The 23,709-nt window shown below is 36.3% G+C and overlaps 1 protein-coding gene across 1 annotated transcript; it reads right to left on the bottom strand.

The window, feature by feature from the left end:
* Positions 1 to 7,431: 7,431 nt before the first annotated feature.
* On the bottom strand, positions 7,432 to 8,448 carry LOC149557690 (chaperone protein dnaJ 20, chloroplastic-like). The gene has a single exon (XM_089786030.1). The coding sequence runs from the start codon at positions 8,061 to 8,063 to the stop codon at positions 7,539 to 7,541; it is 525 nt and encodes a 174-aa protein (XP_089642156.1). The 5' UTR covers positions 8,064 to 8,448; the 3' UTR covers positions 7,432 to 7,538.
* Between the last annotated feature and the right edge of the window lie 15,261 nt (positions 8,449 to 23,709).

The raw sequence follows: 23,709 nt of genomic DNA, 5'->3' as shown, positions 1-23,709 counted from the left end.
GTCCCAAACAGGCTATCAATCCACAAAGCATAAATCTCTATAAATCCAGGAATCCTAAAAGTATACTAACTTAAAGGTTCCAACACACACAAAACAGACATCTAATTCCCAGAGGCACAACAATGACATGTAGGAAACCTACTATGCAAGCGGGAAAGTGTCATCGCATTTATCTCGTACAAGTTACCCTGGCAGTTAGCTAAACTCCACGGGTCCATACAGATCTCATGCGGCCACTAGTATCCTCTCATATTGACGAGGCATACTATGGAATGCAAGGTCGCAACCATGCGTATCACTACTCCCATCCTAGCCTGTACAAGCGCTCAAGGCATGGGCGAGAACATTCAAAACAATTATCTTTTTAGGTTCATTTAATCCCCATTTAGTGTGTAAATGTTATCACTTATTAACCAAACTTACAATGAGTTATCCTGGCAGCCACTTAGGGCCCCGGCCCCCATTGCAAGCCACTTCCCGACACTACAAGTAGATTACCTACTCTAATGCTCATGGAATCATAAACCACCACAGTCCTGTACAAGCGACTGTAAAGAAAATCTAAAAGATAATCCATAAAAAGAATCATCAACTATCCACAATAAGAATCATCAAATATCCATGATAAAATCATCAAATATGCATAAAAGCATCAAATCTCCATGAGCAATATCCATAGAAAATCATGACCACAACAGTTCTCTATTGGCAACTGAAGGCATCACTGATAATCATAAGTATCCATTGGTTCTCAACAACCAAAATAAATCATCACATCCATTCATACTGATCGAAGACTCCAAAATGGTTGAGTCAAACATGTCACAACATGAAATCATCAAGAATAAATCCACATTTTAGTCCCATCATAGCGACTAGAAAATAATCCAAGGATAACTGATCGATGACTCAAAAATAATGGTTAGCTCAAGTGTCTCATACACATACATCTCAGCTTCACACATGAAGACTGATGAACAACAACAAACATTTCATAGAGCATACGATCACATACCATGGTTGGGCTTATAAAGATCGAGACCAAATAAGATCAACATGCCAACACATCTCATAACCCCCGAGCCTCTGGTAACAACCTAGGACTGGTCATCACTAGTCAACCCAAAAACCCAAAACAAGAAGCATATAGAATACACGATGCAAACACATGTTTTGGTTTACTAAAATCTCATAGTTGAATAATGTGTAGAGTTTCATTTTCCATTATTCAAGTGTAGGGGCTTCAATTTTCTATTTGCAAGTATACTTTAAATGTCTAAGTTTCATCATTTGACCTACAAGTCAACCCATTTGATTCCCCGATAGCATTATCCTTCCATTATTAAGAATTACATTCTAAGAATAACTTATGGATAAACATTTACTCATTAAATTGATCATCATTGACCTTAATTAAATTTGTTCTCTATTTTAACCATGATCCATATTCTAATTGATTAACTCTTCTTTTAAGGTTACTTCAACTTCCAAAATAAATCAAGGATCATTATCCGTTATCATATAAGAAAGCCAATTATCAATCTTTGAATAAGAATATTATAACTTAATTAAAATGATCAATTTAAATCCATCAATTAACATAGGTACACCATCCATGACCTATTATCATTCTAATAGTCTTCAATTAGAAACTTAATTAAGTGTTACTAAAGTTTTGAGTCTTTTAATTTAATCGTTATCATCGTTGACAACCATACAATATCTAAAGTCATAATTCAAGTCATAAGACTTATCAACTTTGATATCAATATTTCTACAATCTCATTAAAAGAATTATATCAATTAAATCTCTACTACATAACTTAATTATGAAATCCAATTAACCCTAATTGATTGATTTAATAAATAATTTCAAACCATCAACCCAATGAGTATTAATTAACTAATAAGTTCAATAATAATAACTTGTTAATATTTAATAACAATATATATTGAAAATCTTAATAATAATTCCATATGACCGCATTCGTCATCTTTCAGAGAATACCAACATTCTCTTGACGAATTCGTATTTATCATTAATCTTTCAAATAAGGCTCTATAAAATTAAACTTTATAATTATTGATACACAAGCAATCAAATTGTTGCACTCGTTTCACAGTTGATAGCTTGATAAGCCATGCGGACCCTTGTACACCTTCCTGCCACCAAGTAAACCATAGTAGCAGTGCTGATGCCAGTTCAAGCCGCTAGTCAAGGTAAGAAGAGGTGAGTGGGTGCGGTGGGAATAAACCCCACCTGCCCCATAGATTATATATGATTTTCTTTTAAATTCCAAACTCATCACAACTCTATATCAATTCGAAACCAAACCCACTTCAACCTAATTTACTTCATAATTAGAATTAGGGTTTTCTAATGTTTTCTTTGCAACCTAAATAAATACATATCTAGATTCTGATTCAAATTGCAAATTCATTCGTGGAATATAATCATACACATATAACAAACATGATGAAGACAGGAAGAGAAATAATGCAATGAGAATATGCGATTATCACGAGTGCACCTGGACACTGATGCTAATCCGCCATGCTTCAGAAGTCCATAGAAAATCCCTTCCTTCTCCATCATCCGTAATTTCTCCAAGATCCAGACCAACCGAATTCTCCAAGTGACTAGAAGTGCTAGAAGAAGCATAGAAAATACATGAGCATATGAATCTTCTCCAATGCATGTAAGCTTTGAAGCTTCCATAAGGCTTCCCTTAAGCTTTTTTTTCCAAAACACACTAGGGGAGCCTCTATTTAAAGGCCTCTAAGATGCATCTAGAGTGTCTCTAGAGACAACTAGAAGATAAGCATGACAACCAAGCATGAGCCTTCTCCAACCTTCTAGATAAGTCTTAAGGTTGTAGACACCATGTGCTCAAATAAAAAATGCTAACTTCTAAATGTAGACAACTTGTGCAAACTCCAGTGTTGTCTACATGACAACTTCTCGAGAATTTGCCAACTCCTATGTGAGAAAATATTAATATAATATTTAATTTACTCTTTTTAATTTAATTTATTTATTTATTAAATCTCATGCACTAACTTTAATAATTTCACTTTTCAATCTTAATATATTTATATTTTAATCACATGAAATTTAGAATCTTTTAATAATTTAAAATATATCTTCCACTTTTAAATTTCATTTTCCAAAACTTAATTGCTAAAATATTTATTAGCTTTAATAATAATATTATTTAGTCATTTATTTAAAAATGAGCTCCAAATATATTATTATTAAAATAAATATTGTCACATTCCAAATTTAAACTTTAAACTTTTATTTTCAAATTTAATTATTTTATTTAATTAATTTCCCAATTAATTAAATAAAATAAATATTAAAATATCATATTAATTTCTATTTAATTAAACCATAAATTAAATCTTTTAATTAGGCTTAATTAATAGAAAATACTCCAAAGACTCTCAAGGTAAAAATATGAAAGCCCATCATAGCCAAAATACATACAAAATCAAACCAAAGGTTTAAATCACAAATTACGTTATCCAACGTATTCAGAGGGTACTCAACTCAGATACTTGTCCTAATTTTCAATTAGAACAAATGGCTTAAAGGGTTGAGATTTGGACTTGAGAATTTATCTCCCCTCTCTTATCATTGAGATACTGTGATAGGGTACGCTCATCCTGGCAATTCAGGGAAGTCGATACCCGGTACCTACAACCTGCATAAAAACCATGCATGTACAAGCACAATATATACTAAACTAAACAGGCAATGGCAGGAAGTGGTGCATCGTGTAGATCCCGACTAGCAGGTGACTACGACTCCCTTCCTTAACCACATCAGACACGCCATACAAAAGCAAACACGCAAAGAAAACACGCACACCATACACATGCATGGGGTAAGTATCCAGAATAAAACACATATGATAATAAATCATCTTACTAATCATCATTAATAACTGCAAACACTGAAAATAATCATCATGCATACATGAAATGCAAAATCTAAGTAATCTCATCACTGAATCTATATAATATATGATAATCTCAAAACAATGCTGCTAACCAACAACATAAAACTAGCTCTAAAAGAGTTCAACAATGTTAGCAAAAATGCGAACTAGGGGCAGGCACTACAGAATATCATTGATATTCTGGGAGGTTGATACTCTTTATATAAGATGTGACATGAAACCTTATTTTTGAGTAATTGGTGAATATCGTATGATATTTTGGGAGACCAATGCTCATGATATGAGATCTGATATCACACCTTTTTAAAGTAATTGGTGGATATTGTATGATATTCTAAGAGACCAATACTCATGATATCATATGTGATATCACACCTTATTTGTGTTGGAATAAGACCGATTCTATAGTTGCAACTAAACTAAAACTTCAGTTAACTCTGCCATGTTTCTACAGGTGCATGCATGATAGACTAAGTCATTAAAAACATGTCAAGTTTAGTTGAGTGTTGTCACACTACACCATCCACGTATGGGATCTAGACTCTTCTTTTGTTGATAGAAGTCTTCTATTTATAGAGACCATGTAATTTTTCGTTTGTGTGCAGTCAGATTAATAAAACACTTTTTTTTTTACCGTCACAATTTTCTTGGTTCTAATTTCTAATATGGTATTAGAGAAAACTTTGATCTTTAGACTATAATATGATGATTTTTTTTCTTTTCAAAATTCTGATATTTTTCACAGGTTTGCAAACTATTTGAGGCATAGATGAAAGAAGTGGTGTATTTTCGGATCTATACAACTTGTTGTTGTGAAGTGGCTACATACAAATTGGTGAAGATTGGGAAATTTGGAGGTAATCTAAACTTGGAGACAAAGTGAGATTTGGCTCTTAAAGACGATGTCTTGCCAACATGTTTCCTTCCTAAATCAAGGACATTGAAGTTTGAAGTATTATTTAGCATTGTGTTCTTGATGCGAGTGTTTTGTACTTGTTGGGAGTTTACAAAGTTTGATTGTAGGAATACATCATACTTTTTCTATTCAATTTCTATTCTGTTCTCCACCAATCTAATGGAATAATCTAGTGTTAAGGAGCTATCCATAAATCTAACCAACGTGAGCTGAGAAATGTGCATGTATTGCAAGTTGGGTGAAAAGAAAAGAAAGAAAAGAGAAATTGAAGAATTGTTATAAAATTGAAAGAAGTTGTGAAAATAAGTAAACCTAAGTTGAAGGTGTGTTATCAGAGCAAATCTAATCCTTGGGCACTGAGCAATGAGTAGTGAGCTAGATTTGAGAAGCTCAATATATATCTCTTAAAAAAATGCATGAAGTCTATTGAGAAGTGTTTGAAGGATGCCAAGATGGATAAGAGCAATTTTCATGATGTTGTTCTCATGGGAGGTTCTATTCGAATTCCTAATCTACAACAATTGTTACAAGACTTATTCAATGGAACAAATTTATGTAAGAGCATTAACCTTGATTAACATGTTTCTTATGGTGTTGATGTCTAGGTTGCAATTTTAATTGGAGAAGGAAATGAGAAAGAACAAGGTTTGTTGATGCTTGATGTTAGTCCACTATCACTAGCATTGTAAATAGTAGGAGGCGTTATGACTATTTTGATTCTTTGAAATACAACTATCCCCACCAAGAATGAGCAAGCGTTCTTTGCATACTTTGTCTGGCATGTTGATTCAAGTCTTTGAATAAGACAGGTGCGTTATAAACTTAATTGCATGAGGGTATTGAGCAACTCTACAATGAGACAAGTCAATCAATAATAACTCTACAATGAGACAAGTCGATCAACGACAACTCTACAATGAGACAACTCGATCAATGATTGTGTCGTCCAGAGAAGCTAGTTTGAATAATATTTTTATTCATGAAAACTATTGGATGTAAGTTTTCTTTTTGTAATTATGTACACATGTATGTGTTGCACAAGGGATATAGGTTGGAAGAAATAGGCGTTAATAAGATAGCAAGGATATAATCATCAAACTTTAATTCTATTCCTTTACAAGTCATATAGGCTTAATTTGGTTTATAAATAAATCATGTGTGCTTAGTGCACAGAGTTTGGATTGGTGGTGCAATAGTATCTTTAGTTCCAAAGAAAAAGCTAAAAGCCAGGTAGATCAAATTAGTAATGGTTGTAGTAAGAAGTGCATTATCAAAGAACTATGAGCATAATCCATATTAAACAATATTTTTAGAGTACTTGGGAAGGAAGTAAAGCCCAATATAAACATGTATGGGATGGATGCGTCATGTGAGGTGGAGAAGTCAGCCAAGGCAACTCGTCAAATACACGGAACTTAGATATATTACCACCTAAATTATTTGTTCAACGTAACAGAGTTTGTATGATTGGAATAAAAGGAGTTACACTAGTATATTCTGAAAGATTAATTTTACAATAAACAACATGATATGCAATTTGTTTATGTATGTGCGTTTTACATATTATGTTTGCATTCGTAGAAAATTAGAAGATAATTTACCCAGATTGATGCACCGCTTGTGTGAAAGGTGCTTGTGCTAAACAACAAACCTGATGAGAGCAGTACTAAAACAGGTAAGCATTTTGTCAAACATTTTGCACGCTACTGTAAACCTCGCTTATATTTGCCTCTAATTATTTATCGTTGGATTCTGTTGCCTCGTCCAGTGCTTCGAAGCTAACAAATCCAGAGGCAAACTAACCCTAATGTAAGCTGCATTCATCTGAAAGGATTTAGAGATTCATTGTAAACCACTATGCAGTCAATGCAATCACATTTCACTCGGAAAACCGATAAAAGACCTGCAGCGGTTAACTAAAAACATTTCTCGTGTGCATATCTCAATATCAGTGAAGTCTATGAAGCTCCGTTAAGTGGAGACATTTTGTCAAACACATCTTTTAAGATTGGCGTATTTGCCACTCATAATAACAATTTTGGCATGTAAGTAGACACGACGAATAAATTCCGTCAGAATGAGGTGGGTTTGACTGTGGAGTAATTTGCGCCATAAGAGAACTATATGCTTTAAGCACCCTTTTGAAGAGAACTCAAAGAGAGTGCTATGGAAGGCAGTGGAACTACCGGCTATACGATGGCTTAAAGGTAACACTATTGCAATATATCATTAGTTTGCTTACCCCTTACAAGAAATTGCGCTGATATCCGATTCTATTTTTAATCTAGAAATTGACAGTGTGGAGGACAAATTATTTAATGTTGGATTGTGCTCCTCTGTTCTACCAGTAAATTGGAAAAACCAAAAACTATGTCTGAAGCTCAAATTGACATTTACCTTTTAACAATTCCTTTGTGTTGGAAAACTCGTGAATTTTGACAGCCACAAATATGAGGAAAAACTGGTAACAACCATTTCAGGATAGTTTTATATGAAAGATATCATCCCATTTCCCCAGACTGATTCTTAAATCTATCATAAGGATTATAATTTACAGAAAATCAATAATTTATTATTTACAAAACTAGAAGGCACCCAAACGCCCATTGTTACAAATCCAATTTACACCAAAAATCTCAGATAATCCACTGTAATCATCAGCAAGCATAAACCCCCTGTTGATTTCGTCTTCTCATTCTGCCGCCCCACGAGGGCGAGTTATTTCCAGATCTCCTCCCTATTAATTCTATCAGCTGAGCTTCCCACACTTGACTACTCCCCAATCCGCCATCATAATCGCCTACTGTAAACATGTTCTGCAGCCTCCAGTCATAATCCTGACGGAGCAGAGGATCTGACAGGGTTTCATATGCCTCTTGAGCTTTAAGAAATAATCTGCTACACTCTTCTTTCTGTTCAGCAGGGCAGACGTCAGGATGATATTTTAGAGCCATTTTACGGTATGCGCTCTTTATATCACTCGCGCTAACATCCGGAGAGACAGACAGAACATCATACAATGAAGATGATGAAGAAAAGGAAGCATTTTGAGAGGGAAAAGCCCTAATACTCGTCGAATGCTTCGGCCTTGATGCAATTCTGACCCGCGAAAGCCTAGAAGAAGCAGACTTGCTCGTAGGACAGGGTGCCTGTAAAGCCCTAATTGATGCACTGTACTCCATTAATCTGACACACAAAGCTTCGAATTGTCACAGACGGAAATTCAATGTTTCACCTTAACTCAAAATAGATTGGATCAAAGAAACAAGACTTGGTTTGAGGGAGAGGATAAAAGATTTAAAGCGCATATATAGAGAGAGAAAGAGAGATGGAAATCGAATTGGGGTTTCGGTGAAGCATACGAAGTCTATACAGGTCAGTAAGATTTTCTTTGCTCCCGATCCGGCCGTTACGTATACCCCCGACCCGGCCGTTACGTCCCATCTGTGTACGGGAATTTATTTTTTCCCGCCTGCTCGATTATGTAAACGCGTCAGACGGTGAGACGACATGAATCAAGGCAAATTTACAAAGAATAACATCGACACGATTGGGCAAAGAATACAAAGGAAGTGCATTTTCGCGGCTGTATAGCCACGGGCATGTTCAACCGCCTAACTAATCGCGCATATTTGCGTTACGCGCATTTAACGACAGTAGTGTAAGGCAAACAAAGAATCAGTCTTCTAGATATCCGTCCTCTAAAGACTACGACTGTTGATAGAAAGCCAATCATTATCCGCTAAAATATTGTGGCGGGTGCAATTAAAAGTGATTATACAACGCCCTAAGAACTAGAAGATACCTAATGGTGACAAGACAAACTTTTGAACTCGAATTTTGGATGGAAAGAGTTCCCTCTTTTAAGAAAAAAGGTTTGATTTTTAAATGTATTTAGTTTTATTAGGTCATTTTATCCTAAGGTACTTATATAGGCTATTTAGATCAAAATCATTAAATATAGGGAAAGAGACCTAGTATTTTTCTAGTGGTCTAATGAAGATACGGTATCATTATAGATATCCTCAATTTTTTGCTTTTAAAAAAATTTCAAAAAATGATAACACATGCACTAATAGTTGAAAACAGGTGCACTAATAGTTGATAACACACATGTACTAATAGTCGATAACACATGTACTAATAGTTGATAGCACATGTACTAATAGTTGATCACACATGTACTAATAATTGTTCAATTTTAAAACTTTTTTGGTTGGTGATTGGTGCATTTGTGCCAAAAGTACTAGTTTTTTTAGTGAGCAGGCTATCAAGGGTGAACATAATGGATATTAGGCAAATGTTTTGAAATGACACTTTTCAACCACTTTGCACTCCTTAGCCTCTATACAGAGCTCTGTAAATTCAGAAACACCTAAACCTTAACTTTAAGCTCTTAAGTCGTCTACAGAGGTTCACTGAGAAAATTGGTAAATTTTGATGTACAGATTAGGAGTTCTAGGTGCAGGAAGTTAGCCTAGGCAGCTACTAGGTTTCTTCCCTTATGCATGTATATAAATAAGATAACATAATCTATAAGAATTTAACAATAATTAATGTCATATTCAAGGTATAATAAAATTTAAAAATTAGCTTATAATTAGGGGAAAGGAATTTCGAGGTTCAAGAGTGGTTTGCTCTAATAGTTTTAGTAATAGATCATTTATATATTAATAGTCTATCATATTTAATTTTTTTGAGTCATGATTAACTCCTTTGTGCATTACTATTGGAGATTTGTGAATGACTACTCGATAGATAAGTAGGAGATAATTTCCACAACAAGTCAAATTGTGATATTGCTATCAGGATTTAACTATGTGATTTTGAGTCAAACTCATTAACCCATGTTTCATGAGTAGTGATTCAAAAGTAATCCATCTCTCATGAGAATAAATGGAACACTTAGCACTCATTGGATCTAGGTGTTGTGCCTCATAAGGCACAACACTTGGTGAAGGTTTTGCAAATGGGGTTGCAAGTTTTGGCTTTAACCATGAGGAAACTTTGTAGTTAAGCGTGCTCAAGTTGGAGTAGTACTGGGATGGATGACCTCACAGGAAGTCTCAGTGCTTCACCTCTATGAGCATCACCTAGATCCAATGAGTGCTAAGTGTTCCATTTATTCTCATGAGAGATGGATTCATGTTGAATTACTACTCATGAAACATGGGTTAATGAGTTTGACCCAAAATCACACAATTAAATCCTGATAGCAATATCATGACTACTAGATATTTGTGAATGACTACTAGATATTTGTGAACTACTACTAGAATGTTTATCCACAAGTACTGGTGATTTGTGGTTATTTGAGTGAAATTTTATTGGTATAATGTGGGTCTAGTATCAATCAATACTTTTCGACCACTTTTTAATCCTTTTATAGATAAAGTCTCTTATAGAGTGCATTGTTATTGGCCATAAATTAAAACCTTAACTTTAACAAGTTAAGTTACATAAAATCAAATAGCATTTGATACCTCAATTGAATGCACAGAATATAAGCACTACTATAAAATCTCATATGAAATCAAATAAAGTGGCAATCACACCTTAGTGTGCAATGGGTGCGTCACATAATTATAGAAGGTCATTTTATTATTTGTCTCTTTTTCCCCCCCACCCCTATCTTTCTCCCATTCTCTCTATAATTTAATCTCAATATTTATCTTTCCTCTTCCCCCTCCATTTCTAGAATCATCTCTCCCTCTCCATCCATTTGTTTTACTCTCTCTCTCTCTCTCTCTCTCTGCACACACACTCTTATTGTATGTCCATCTCCCTCTCTCTGACCATCTATTTATCCCCATGACCACTTCCTATACCTTTGAATCTGTGCATCTTCATATTTATTTTCTCATCTCCATCTCTCCTCTTCATATCAAGAAAAGTCAATTCAATTCTATCTCCTAAAAACTCATGTTATGTTTGCAATCATAATAGACAATGCTTTCAAATTTCTATAATTTTACTATATTTAAAACTTGTACTAACCCAAACTCTCACACTTTTATATAAATTATAATAAAATATCTTTCTTAAGACAACAAAGAAATAATTTTATAAATTAACTATAACCTATCTAAACTATCAGTTTTTATGTAAAACATAATAAATAATCTTCCCTATTACAACAAAATCATTCATGAGGTAGAATTTTTAAAAATCAAATAAAACTTTTTGGGAAAAGAAAGTATCCATGAGAGATATTTTTGAAGTATAATTAATTTTATGTTGTTTCAATAGAAAATCATTTTAATATCCCTTAAACCTCTTTTTACTTAGACAAAATAAATAAATACATTCACTATTAAAGAAATTTTCTATAAAAAATACTTGAATGGTAAAATTAAAAGATAAAATATTGTTTGCAAATTATTAAATAAATGTTGAGATTAAATTAATTGTGAATAATATAATGATATTCTCAATTTTGCAATACCTATATTATTGACAAATGAATTGATGATGTGTACTAATCGTTTTGATCGGTAAGAGACAAAAGGCAAGATTAATAATTATTATGTGTTCTAATTTATTATTATTATTATTTCTTAAGCTCGAGTAGACTAGAACTCAAGACCTCTCAAATAGAGGCTCATAATTATTTATTGTGTAAGTCAATTATAGTATATCTTTCTTTCTTATTGATAAGAGGTTGAGGTCAACTTTAAATTATTATTATGTGTTGTGATTAATTAATAGTATTACTATTTATTAAGCTCGAGTAGACTCAAACCCAAGACTTCCCAGATAAGAAGCTCACAATTTGCCATTATGTTGTATATAATAAAAAATAATTAAATTTAAATTGTAAAGCATGTAAGTATAATGAGAGGAAAATGACACATGATAAATAATTAATAATATTATTAACACAATTTTATTTAGTATTTTTTGTGATTAAAAAAGTAAATTTTTATTTATTTTTATATGTAAGAGGTGGAAACCTAGGTTAGTTATTATTATTTGTTGTGATTAATAATTATTATTTTTTAAACTCGAGAAGATTTTGTTTACCATACAAGGTAAATAGATAATAATTGCATTCAGAGACTAGAATATGACATAGAACAAGACATCACTTTATTCATATAAGCAGAGTATATAAGCACAAGTACAATAATGATGATCCATAGTTCAATTGGGTGATATACATATATATCCTGAAGGGGTGACTCAACCATCACACAACCTTTCAGATACTAACTAATCTTGTCAGTTGTGTTAGACTTTGTCGATAACATCATTACCCCTAGAAGAAAAGTCATCTTTGGGCAATAAATAGAGACAACTATGTATATCAAAACAAGACTAAGAAGAAAAAGGGTGCATACCTGGTGCTGCGAGTATAGTAGCCTTCAACTATGCTTGTAACTTGTGCACCTACTGGGTCCAAGTGTTTAGATTTGCCTTAGCCTGCATCTAAATCTTGAAAGCTCTCTTAAACATCTCTATTATATTCCTCAGCCCCACCTCTTTAACATCTAACCCCATCTGTAGCTGACTATTTTCTCTCTTTTCTTTCTTAAGTTAAGATAAGAATGTTGCCTTCTCTAATTCAGTTTCCTATTTAACTACCTCCAATTGGGCTATGAGTGTTGCCCACTTTGACTCCCAAGTTAACTGTTGTGTAGAAAAATTGGCTTCTACTGCCACTAATCAGGTAGTTGTCTCCTCTTGAGCCTTCTCTACTACTACTTGATCTTCTTGACTCTTTTGTAGAGCATAATATACATCCCAATATACCTGTACTATATCCTAGGAAAGGTTCTCCACTCGGCTCTCTAGCAGTCCACTCCTACCTTATCTCTAGAGTCTCTATGTTAGGCCACCCTCGTGCCTTGAAACATATGTTAGAATATATAGTCTACCAATATAACTGAGGAGGGGGGTGGGGGGGTTGGTGTGTGAATCAGATATATGACCAATTTCATAATTTTCAACCTTATTATATCTTAACCATATGAGTAATATAATTAGAAACTGCAACAAGATACTCATACACAATAACAATAGATATGTTAACTAGGGAAACCCTTGAATAGAGGGAAAACCCCAGTTGGGATGATACCCACAAGATAATGTACTAATATAAATATTCCTTATTAGAGGATGGACCTTGTTAGGAGTCTGTAAAGTACATTCAGTACATAGTAGTCCCTATTAGGAGACTCTGAATCCCTATTAGGAGATTCCAACCCTATTAGAAGTTGTGCCAACCCTATTAGGAGTTGTAGAAGATAGATGGACCCACTGTCCAAACAGCTTTAGGGGCAAGATCAATGAACCCACTATCCAAACAATCTCTATAATATTCATTGCAAAATAATAGAATTGAACTGTTCTTCCTTCCTCTTTCTCTTTCCTGTCAACCGGACCTCAACTCCTTTCAATCTTGATACTAGATCATGAACCTCACATCCAATAATCCCTTGGATCACTTACTCGCATCTACCAAAAGCTCTATTGTTATTTGCACTTCCTTGCACACTTTGCAATTGATACTTGATGCACACATTTTAACAAATAGGGAAAACATCTTTCCTTTATAATATATCTTCAAAATAATTTCTTCAGTCAGCCTTAAGGCTATCCCAATTAATTATAATAAGATAATTAATTATTTTGCAATTACAATAATATTGTAGGCTCACAATCTATACAACTTCTCATACATGTGATACTAAGGCTTGCACACTCGCTAACATCACCATTAGATTGTCTGCTATCACTTTCTAACTGCACATCTCTAGATTTATCCCTATTAGAACATATAATACAATCATCATAAACTGCTTCTTAGTTACTTTGTCTCTATACTGCTCACTATCAACCAGACATATCTTCCATACGTCTCCAACTAACTTTATGCACATTAAACCTTATCATTAGGACATAGTGTAGAACATGTTCCTAACTGTGCCTCATTTGACAATTGAAACCTTGTCCGTACGACCATGATCTCTATCTGCTACTTTGTTAGTTTTCACATAATTGTTGCTATGTTGACATCAATTACAAAGACAATCATGAATTCAACATGTCAATACTCTACAATGCTTAGGATACTCTAACAACATAATGTAAAGGTAGTTGGGTAACTAACTCCCATGAAGGGTAGAACTTGCTCCGACTCTTGCACCACTATCTCTAGTGTGTGTGCTTGCACAAAAATCACCACTTGATGACCTTAAGGCATGACGTCAGCCAAGTATGCCTCTACATCCATCCCGATGGTTGTGGATGGGACTGATGTGGGTCACTCTTATGTGTCCATTGTTGTCTCAACTTCCTCTAACATCTTCTTAGCCATGCTATTCATCAGAGGTGGAGGTGGTAGCTCAACTATATTAGTGGGGTCACTTTCCTCCTCCTACAGAGCTATAGGATCCTAAAGCTCCACAAGAGGAGAAGAGTCACCCCACTGGTATAGTTGAGCTACCACCTCCACCTGAGATGAAAAACACGATTGAGAGGATGTTAGAGGCACTTGAGACAATGATGAGAATACAAGAGTACCCCACATCAACCCCATCCAAAGCTATAGGGGAGAATGTAGAGACATACTTGGCTAGCATGGTGACTCGATGTCGCCGACTGGTAATTTCTGTGCAGGCATGCATCCTAGAGATAGTGGTGTAGGAGTTGGAGTAGGTTCTATCCTTCATGTTTGTCGGTTTCCTAGTTTTCTTTACAATATGCTTCAAGGCATGAGGGTGGCCTACTATAGAGACTCTAGACATGGGGCAATTGTCGATTCCTAAAGAGCCCATAGTAGAGAGCCGAGTCGAGAACCTTACCTGGGAGAAAGTACAGGTGTATCTGGATGCATACAATGCTTTATGGAAGAGTTAGATAGAAGGCTTGGGAGGAGACAACTACCCAACTAGTGATAGTATAAGCTCTTTTGGCTATGCAACAATCAACTTGGGAGTTAGCATGGACAACACTCATTGTCTAGTTGGAGGCATTCAAACAAGAAAGAGAATCAAAGAATGCAACATTATTATCTCAACTTGAGGAAGCAAAGAAAGCAAACAATTGACCACAAATGGAGTCAGATGCAAAAGAGGTAGAACTCAGGAATATAATATAGATGATGAAGAGAGCTTTAGAGATTCATATACAAGCTAAGGTAGATTTGAATAATCAAACCCAATAGGTCAGATCAAACAAGTGCACGAGTTATGAGCATAGTTGAAGGCCTACTACACTTGCACCATCACAGACAAACCCTTCTTCTTCTTAGTCTTGTTTTGACGTACTTATTTATCTCTATTTTTTCATTTAGAGATGACTTTTCATTTTTGGAGGGGATGATGTTATCAACAAAGTCTAACATAACTAACAGGATTAGTTAGTATCGAAAAGGTTGCATGACAATTGAGTCACCCCTTCAGGATTATATGTTTATTGCAAAATTGAACTATTGATCATCATTATTATACTCATAATTGTATACTCTTCTTATATGAATGAAGTACTATCTTGTTATATGTCATATTCTAGTCTCTGAATGCAATAATTATATGTTTACCCTATATGGTAAATATTTGGCGATGTTGCTTGTCCAACCTAGTATCAATGATGTGTTTCGAAGATTGATGCCAAATTTACTTAATAAGAATGGAAACAAAAGAAAATAAAATCATGATGTATGCATAACACATGGGTAAGTGCACCAAGTTGTGGTGCCAAAAGGGGGGTATAAGTGGACACCTTTTTCCTGAAATCAGCAAATTCTGGACTTCAACAAGAATTTGAAGATAGTTACGCTCAAAATTTTAAGATATGACAAAAACAAAAGTCGTAGTCCTTTGAATCTAGTTTCTAAACTACTAATTTTTTTTCAAAATGGTTTAGTTTTAGGTCCTCAAAAAAGGGGTCCACAGAAAGTGGTACTATTTATTCCAAAAAAACATAACATAGTACAAAGTGTGGCCCCCCTAAAATTTTAACTTTTTTTTTGAAATTCTTTAATCGCTCTAGTCAAAAGTTACCTAACACTATGTAGTTTATCCCAGATTTTTTGGGTAATTTTATAATGTGTATTTTTTTTTTAATGAATTTTTTAATTAGGCCCATCCCAAAAACGTGAAATATCTGTGTGCTCCCCCTAGAAATGATTGAAAACTAATCTAAAATCAAAACTTCTTTTTTTCAAAGTGTGTAGAATGGAGTCTAGTTTCTAAAAAACTAAGTTGTTACAAAATTCGATGAATGAGCTAAAATTTACAGCCCAATTAGTACATGGTGGTTTCTGACAAAAAATGAACATACATTCAAAAGAAATTATAGATGAAAGACTTAAAATAGTTCAAATTAAAAATAAATTATATGGTTAGATAGCTAACACAGAGACCTATAATGTTATGTAACCTAATCTTATCGATACCCAACCACGAGGAATCTTGAAGGGGAGCACACAAGAAAAATCAATCATTTTTTGTATGTTTGCTGGAAAACACATCTCAGACCTGTTTATAAACTCCAAACCTTTGGGTTGGATCTCCAAGGTAAAACCAAGCCTTAGGCTTTGTTTTAATGCAAAGCTTTGAATAGCGCATGCGCCCTATAGCGCGCATGCGCCCTATAGCGCGCATGCGCCCTATAGCGCGCACACGCTATTAAAAAACTAGTGAATTCGAGGTAGTGCGCACGCGCTATTGAGACCTAAATTGCAAACCAAAACCAAGAGAGAGCTAGGGGGGTGGGGCGAGGGAATGACTATTTGTGTGTGTGAGAGAGATAGAGAGAAAGTAGGGGATGGGAGAGGGGAGAGAGGAAGTGAGAAAGAGTAGGGGTGGCAGAGAGAGTATAGGATGGGAGATAGAGGAAATGTGAGAGAGTAGGGGTTGCAAAGAGAGTACAAGATGCAAGAGAGAGTAAGTGAGAGAGAGAGAGTAGAGGTTGTAAAGAGAGAGTACGGGATAGGAGAGAGAGATTGAAAGTAGGGGATGGGAGAGAGAGGAAGTGTGAGAGAGAGTACAAGTTGGCAGAGAGAGATTGAGAGTAGGGGATGGGGGGGAGAGAGAGTAGGTGGTGGGAGACAGAGTGGGAGAGGAAGAGCGGGAGAGAGGAGGATGGGAGTGCATGTGTGTGAAAGAGAGAGAGTAGGGAATGGGAGAGGGGGAAGATAGAGTAGCTTGAGAGAGAGTAGGGAATAGAAGAGAGAGTAGGGGATGGAAGAGAGAGTAGGCGATGGGAGAGGGAGTGGGAGAGGGAGAGAGAGAGAGGGGGGATGGAAATGTGTGTAAGAGAGAAAGAGAGAGAGTGTGAAAATGTGAGAGAGGGTAGGGGGTAGCAGAGAGAGAGAGAGAAGAGAGGGAGAGAGAGAGAGAGAGAGAGAGAGAGAGAGAGAGAGAGAGAGAGAGAGTGAGAGTAGGCAGTGGGAGAGGGAGAGTGAGTGAGAGAAAAAGTACAGGATGGGAGAGGAGAGAGGGGGGATTGGTGTGTGTGAAAGAGAGAGAGTAGGGAATGAGAGAGGGGAGAGAGAGATAGAGAGAGTAGGGGATGGGATAGAAAGAGAGTAGGAAATGGCAGAGGGAGTGGGAGAGGGAGAGAGAGGGTGGATGGAAGAGAAAGAGATTAGGCAATGGCAAAGGGAGTGGGAGAGGGAGAGAGAGGGGGGATGGAAGTGTGTCTAAGAGAGAAAGTAGGGGATGGGAGAGAGTGTGAGAGTGTGAGAGAGAGTAGGGGTGGCAAAGAGAGAGAGTGAGAGTAGGGGATGGGAGAGAGAGGGAGAGAGAGAGAGAGAGATAGTAGACGATGGGAGAGGGAGTGGGAGGGAGAGAGAGAGGGGGAATGGAAGTGTGTAAGAGAGATAGAGTTGGGGATGGGAGAGAGTAGGCAATGGGAGAGGGAGTGTGTGTGTGAGAGAGAGAGGGGGGGAATGGGAATGTGTATAAGAGAGATAGAGTAGGGGATGGGAGAGAGTGTGAGAGTTTGAGAGAGAGTAGGGGGTGGTAGAGAGAGCTTGTACAGGATGGGGGTGAGAGACAGAGAGAGAGAGTAGGGGATGGGAGAGAGTGTGAGAGAGAGTAGGGGATGGAAGAGAGAGAGTGAGAGTAGGGGATGGGAGAGAGAAAGTAAAGAGGGAAAGAGAGTACTTGAGAGAGAGAGAGAGAGATAGTAGGTGGTGCAAGAGGGAGTGGGAGAGGGAGAGAGAGGGGGGATGGGAGTGTGTGTGACAAATCTAGAGAGTAGGGGATGGGAGAGGAGAGAGAGAGGGGGGGATGGGAGTGTGTGTCTATGAAAGAGAGAGAGTATGGGATGGGAGAGGGGAGAGAGAGAGTAGGGGATGGGGGAGAGAAAGTAGGCAGTGGGAGAGGGAGTGGGAGAGGGAGAGAGAGAGAGGGGGAATGGGAATGTGTGTAAGAGAGATAGAGTAGGGGATGGGAGAGAGTATGAGAGTGTGAGAGAGAGTAGGTGGTGACGGAGAGAGCTTGTATGGGATGGGAGAGAGAGAGTGAGATTAGGGGATGGGAATGTGAGAGAGAGTAGGGGATGGGAGAGAGAGAGAGAGAGAGTGAGAGTAAGGGATGGGATGGGAGAGAGAGAACTTGAAAGAGAGAGATCTAGTAGGCAGTAGGAGAGGGAGAGGGAGAGAGATAGGGGGGATGGGAGTGTGCGTGACAGATGTAGAGAGTATGGGATGGGAGAGAAGAGAGTGGGGGGATAAGAGAGTGTGTTTGTGAAAGAGGGAGAGTAGGGGATGGGAGAGAGTGTGAGAGTGTGAGAGAGAGTAAGGGGTGGCAGAGAGAGAGTACGGGATGGGAGAGACAGAGTGAAAGGATGGGAGAGATAGAGTGAAAGGATGGGAGAGAGTGAGAGAGAGAGAGAGTAGGGGGCCGTAGAGAGAGAGAGAGTACGGGATGGGAGAGACAGAGTGAAAGGATGGGAGAGAGTGTGAGAGAGAGTAGGGGATGGAAGAGAGTGTGAGAGAGAGTTGGGAATGGGAGAGAGAGAGAGTAAGAGTAGGGGATGGGAGAGAGAGAGTAGAGAGGGAGAGAGAGAACTTGAGAGAGAGAAATAGTAGGTGACCTGGGAGAGGGAGTGGGAGAGGAGGAGAGAGAGGGATGGGAGTGCGTGTGACAAATCTAGAGAGTAGGGGATGGGAGAGAAGAGAGAGGGGGGATGGGAGTGTGAGTGTGTGTGTGTGTGTGTGTGTGAGAAAGAGAGAGAGAGTAGGGGATAAGAGAGAGTGTGAGAGTGTGAGAGAGAGTAGGGGGTGGCAAAGAGAGAGTATGAGATGGGAGAGACAGAGTGAAAGGATGGAAAAGAGTGTGAGAGAGAGTAGGAGGTGGCAGAGAGAGAGAGAGAGTACGAGATGAGAGAGACAGAGTGAAAGGATGAGAGAGAGTGTCAGGGAGAGTAGGGGATGGGAGAGAGTGTGAGAGAGAGTTGGGGATTGGAGAGAGAGAGAGAGAGAGAGAGAGAGAGTAAGAGTAGGGGATGGGAGAGAGAGAGAGTAGAGAGGGAGAGAGAGAGAGATAGTAGGTGGTGGGAGAGGGAGTGGGAGAGGAGGAGAGAGAGGGATGGGAGTGCGTGTGAGCGATCTAGAGAGTAAGGGATGGGAGAGGGGAGAGAGAGAGGGGGATGGGAGTGTGTATCTGCAAAAGAGAGAGTTTAGGGGATGGGAGAGGGGAGAGAGAGAGTAGCCCAAGAGAGAGAGAGAGTAGTGGATGGGAGAGAGGGGCGGATGGGAGTGTGTGTAAGAGAGAGTAGGGGATAGCAGAGAGTGTGAGAGAGAGTAGGAGGTGGCAGAGAGAGAGAGAGAGAGAGAGTAAGAAGTGGGAGAGAGGGATGGGAGTGTGTGTGAGAGATCTAAAGAGTAGGGGATGGGAGAGGAGAGAGGGTGAGAGAGATAGAGAGAGTAGGCAGTGGGAGAGGGAGAGCGAAAGAGAGTAAAGGATGGGAGAGGGGAGAGAGAGAGTGTAGGGGATGGGAGAGGGGAGAGAGTGTAGGAAGAGAGAGAGAGTAGGGAGAGAGAGAGAGAGAGTAGGGAGGGTGGAGAGTGATGTGTTCTCATATAGTGCGTACGCACTATAGCGCGTATGCACTATGTGAAATCACCTAAAAACGTCAAAAAGCAACTTTGGGGCCCGTTTCATTCATTCTTTGCTTTTGTTCTGTTTTGCACTCTGTTATCCTGACAGAAATTGCGGGTTTCAACACAACAAACACTCTTTCAAGGTGGCAAACACTATTTCAAGCTAACAAACACTATTTCGAGGTGGCAAACAATTTTGGAAGCTAGCAAACAGCAAATTCAATCATTGGATACACGATTTGAAGACTTTTTGAATATTCCTTGTATAGAAAAGGTTAGTGCAATCTATTTTAAATATTGTTTGTTGATATATAGATACAAATTTGATTATAATTTGACATGTTGTTTAATATATAGTGAATTCATTGAAATTTGTATGTTTCAATGAAATGTTATTTCGAAATGGTTAGAAATTTGACAAGTCGTTTTATATATATATTGTGTATTCATTCAAATAATTACAATTTTTATATGTATTTGAATAATTTGTAATTTACACATTTTAAGTAATTCAAATGTTTGAATAATTTGACATGTAGAAATCATCATCATGCCAAAGAAGAAATCAAAAAATCAAACAAATGAAGATAGGGACAGAGATTTGGCAATTAAAAGAGATAAAATGAAATTACTACGTGAGCAAAGAAAATTGCAAAGCAATAATGAAGAATTGACTTTTGAAGAGGATCAAGAACCACCGGTACCAAGAAACAAAGAGGAAGAATTGGAAAGACAAAGAGAACGAATGAGACTGTTACGCTGAAGAAGACAATTGAATTGTGAAGCTACACCATCTTCTAATGTTGGAGTCATATCGTCCACTAGACCATCTTCCAATGTTGAAGTCATATCGTCCTCTCATGTTGAAGAGACACCGATTTGTAGATCCGACGATATACAAACTCCATCATGTCATGTTGAAAGCACAACATCAACACATCAAGTAGGTGATATTCCATCTTTTGCATCTTATTGCCAAGACACATCATCTTTGGTTCAAGGTACGCAATACACTCAACCTTATGTTGATGTTCAAAATGTTGAGAGAATTGAAGAGATTATAACACCTTCTAGAATTTGTTTTAGAAGACCAAAATATTTGATTGATATTGATAGTAACATTTTGAAATCAATGCCTGACAAGATTAGTGTAGTGCATGCCCCTAGTTCACATTTTGTTATCGTTGTTGAACTCTTTTGGAGCTAGTTTTATGTTATTGGTTAGCAACTTGCTTTTGAGATTATCAGATATTGTGCTATGGATTCAGCTTATTATGCGATGAGATCACTTAGACTTTATATTTCATGTATGTATGATGATTATTACATTGCTTTCAGTTATTAATGATTATTAGTTAGACGATTTATTATCATATGTGTTTTATTATAGATACCCCATACTTGCATGTGTATGGTGTGCGTGTTTGCTTTGCGTGTTTGCTTTTGTATGACATGTCTGATGTGGTTAAGGAAGGGAGTCATAGTCACTTGCTAGTCGGGATCTACACGATGCACCACTTCTTGCTATTGCCTATTTAGTTTAGTATATATTGTGCTTATACATGTGTGGTTTTTATGTAGGTTGCAAGTACCGGATATCAACTTTCCTGAATTTGTCAGGATGAGTGTACCCTATCACATTATCTCAATGATAAGAGAGGGGAGATAAATTCTCAAGTCCAAATCCCAACCCTTTAAGCCATTTTTTCTAATTAAAAAATTAGGACAAGTATCTGAGTTGAGTACCCTCCGAATACGTTGGATGACGTAATTCGTTATTTAAACCCTTGATTTGATTTTGTATGTATTTTGGCTATGATGAGTTTTCATATTTTTACCTTGAGAGTCTTTGATGTATTTTTTATTAATTAAGCCTAATTAAAAGATTAAATTAATGGTTTAATTAAATAAAAAATTAATATGATATTTTAATATTTATTTTATTTAATTAATTAAAAAATTAATTAAATTTGAAAATAAAAGTTATAATATTAAATTTGGAATGTGACAATATTTATTTTAATAATAATATATTTGGAGCTCATTTTTTTAAATAAATGACTAAATAATATTAATAAATATTTTAGCAATTAAGTTTTGGAAATTGAAATTCAAAAGTGGAAGATATATTTAAATTATTTAGATTCTAAATCTCATGTGATTAAAATATAAATATATTAAGATCGCAAAGTGGAATTATTAAAGTTAGTGCATGAGATTTAATAAATAAATAAATTAAATTGGGAAGAGTAAATTAATTATTATATTAATTAATGTGCATTATTTTAATATTTGCTCACATAGGAGTTGGCAAATTCTCGAGAGTTGTCATCTAGACAACACTGAAATTTGCACTCTAAGAATGCATAAGTTGTTTACACTTAAGAGTTAGCATTTTTATTTGAGCACATGGTGTCTACAACCTTAAGACTCATCTAAATGGTTAGAGGAGACTCATGCTTAGTTGTCATGCTTATCTTCTAGTTGTTTCTAGAGACACTCTAGATGCATCTTAGAGGCCTTTAACTTGAGGCTCTCCTAGTGTGTTTGGACAAGCTTAAAGGAAAGCTTAAACGAAAGCTACAAGCCACAAGCTAAAATGGAAGCTTCAAAGCATACATGCATTGGAGAAGTTCATATGCTCATATATTTTCTACATGCTTCTATGCTCCTTCTAGCTCTTCTAGTCACTTGGAGGATTCGATTGGCTTGGATCTTGAAGGAATTGCGAATGATGGAGAAGGAAGGAATTTTCTATAGACTTCTGAGGCATGGCAAAATTAGCATCAGTGTCTAGGTGCACTCGTGATAATCGCATATTCTCTTTGCACTATTTCTCTTCCTATCTTTATCATGTCTATGTGTCTGAATACTCTTGTGATTGAATCTATAATTGAAAATTGGTATCTAGATATTCTATTTGGTTGCAAAGGAAACAATAGAAAACCCTAGTTTCAATATAGGAAAAAAAATAGATCTAAATGGGTTTGGGTTCGAATTAGAATCAAATTGAAATAGATTTGAAAATGGATTCAAGATTTATGGCCAAATCCATTTGTGAAATTATTGGATAAATTTAGAGAACAATCATTCTATGAGGAAATTTTTAATTCATCACAAATTGTCCTGTTGCTACCCCTTGGATAGACCCGAATTTAGTCCTTCATAACTTTTTATCGGGATCGAATTTATTCGATCGCTCCGGTCAGAAATGGAGCAACTTGGCCCTTTCCAACATATTTAAATTTTAGCCCGATCCAAAGGTTCATTACGGAGATATGGCCGTCGTACTGAGACAGTTTTATTCAAGAATGGATGTCTCTTCATCTCCCATAACCAAGAGTTCTTTATGCTTAAACTTCACAAAAATAATATATCAAAGAATGGAATGAATTAAAGATATTATTATAATCTTTTTTTATTAGAATCTTATTAATATGCATTAGTTTTATATGGTCTATTATCTAATCTAATTCAATCAAATTTAATTAAGATTAGTAAATAGTAGAAGAAGTGTAATTAATTATTAGTCAATCTAAGTAAATGGATTTGTAAATGAGAGAAAATTAAGAGAAAAGAGATTTTAATATAGTTTATATAGTAAAATTTTTATAATGTATATTGAATACTATTTAGTATGTATTAAACAATTTTAGAGTTGTTTAATGAAGATTATAATGCTAAGAATTTGAAAATTATTCATGTTAAAATTTACAATGAGTCTTATTGGTTTGTGATAGGGATCTTTTTCAACAACTTTTATATAAACA

This window comes from Cupressus sempervirens, chromosome 5, assembly GCF_028749045.1.
Source record: "Cupressus sempervirens isolate cs-2001-9-10 chromosome 5, ASM2874904v1, whole genome shotgun sequence".
NCBI classification, from domain to species: domain Eukaryota; kingdom Viridiplantae; phylum Streptophyta; class Pinopsida; order Cupressales; family Cupressaceae; genus Cupressus; species Cupressus sempervirens.
This window is presented reverse-complemented; position numbering and strand designations above follow the sequence as displayed.

Bases quoted from the DNA above. Each gene is read 5' to 3' on its own strand.
- LOC149557690 (XM_089786030.1), bottom strand. From the start codon at position 8,063: ATGGAGTACAGTGCATCAATTAGGGCTTTACAGGCACCCTGTCCTACG.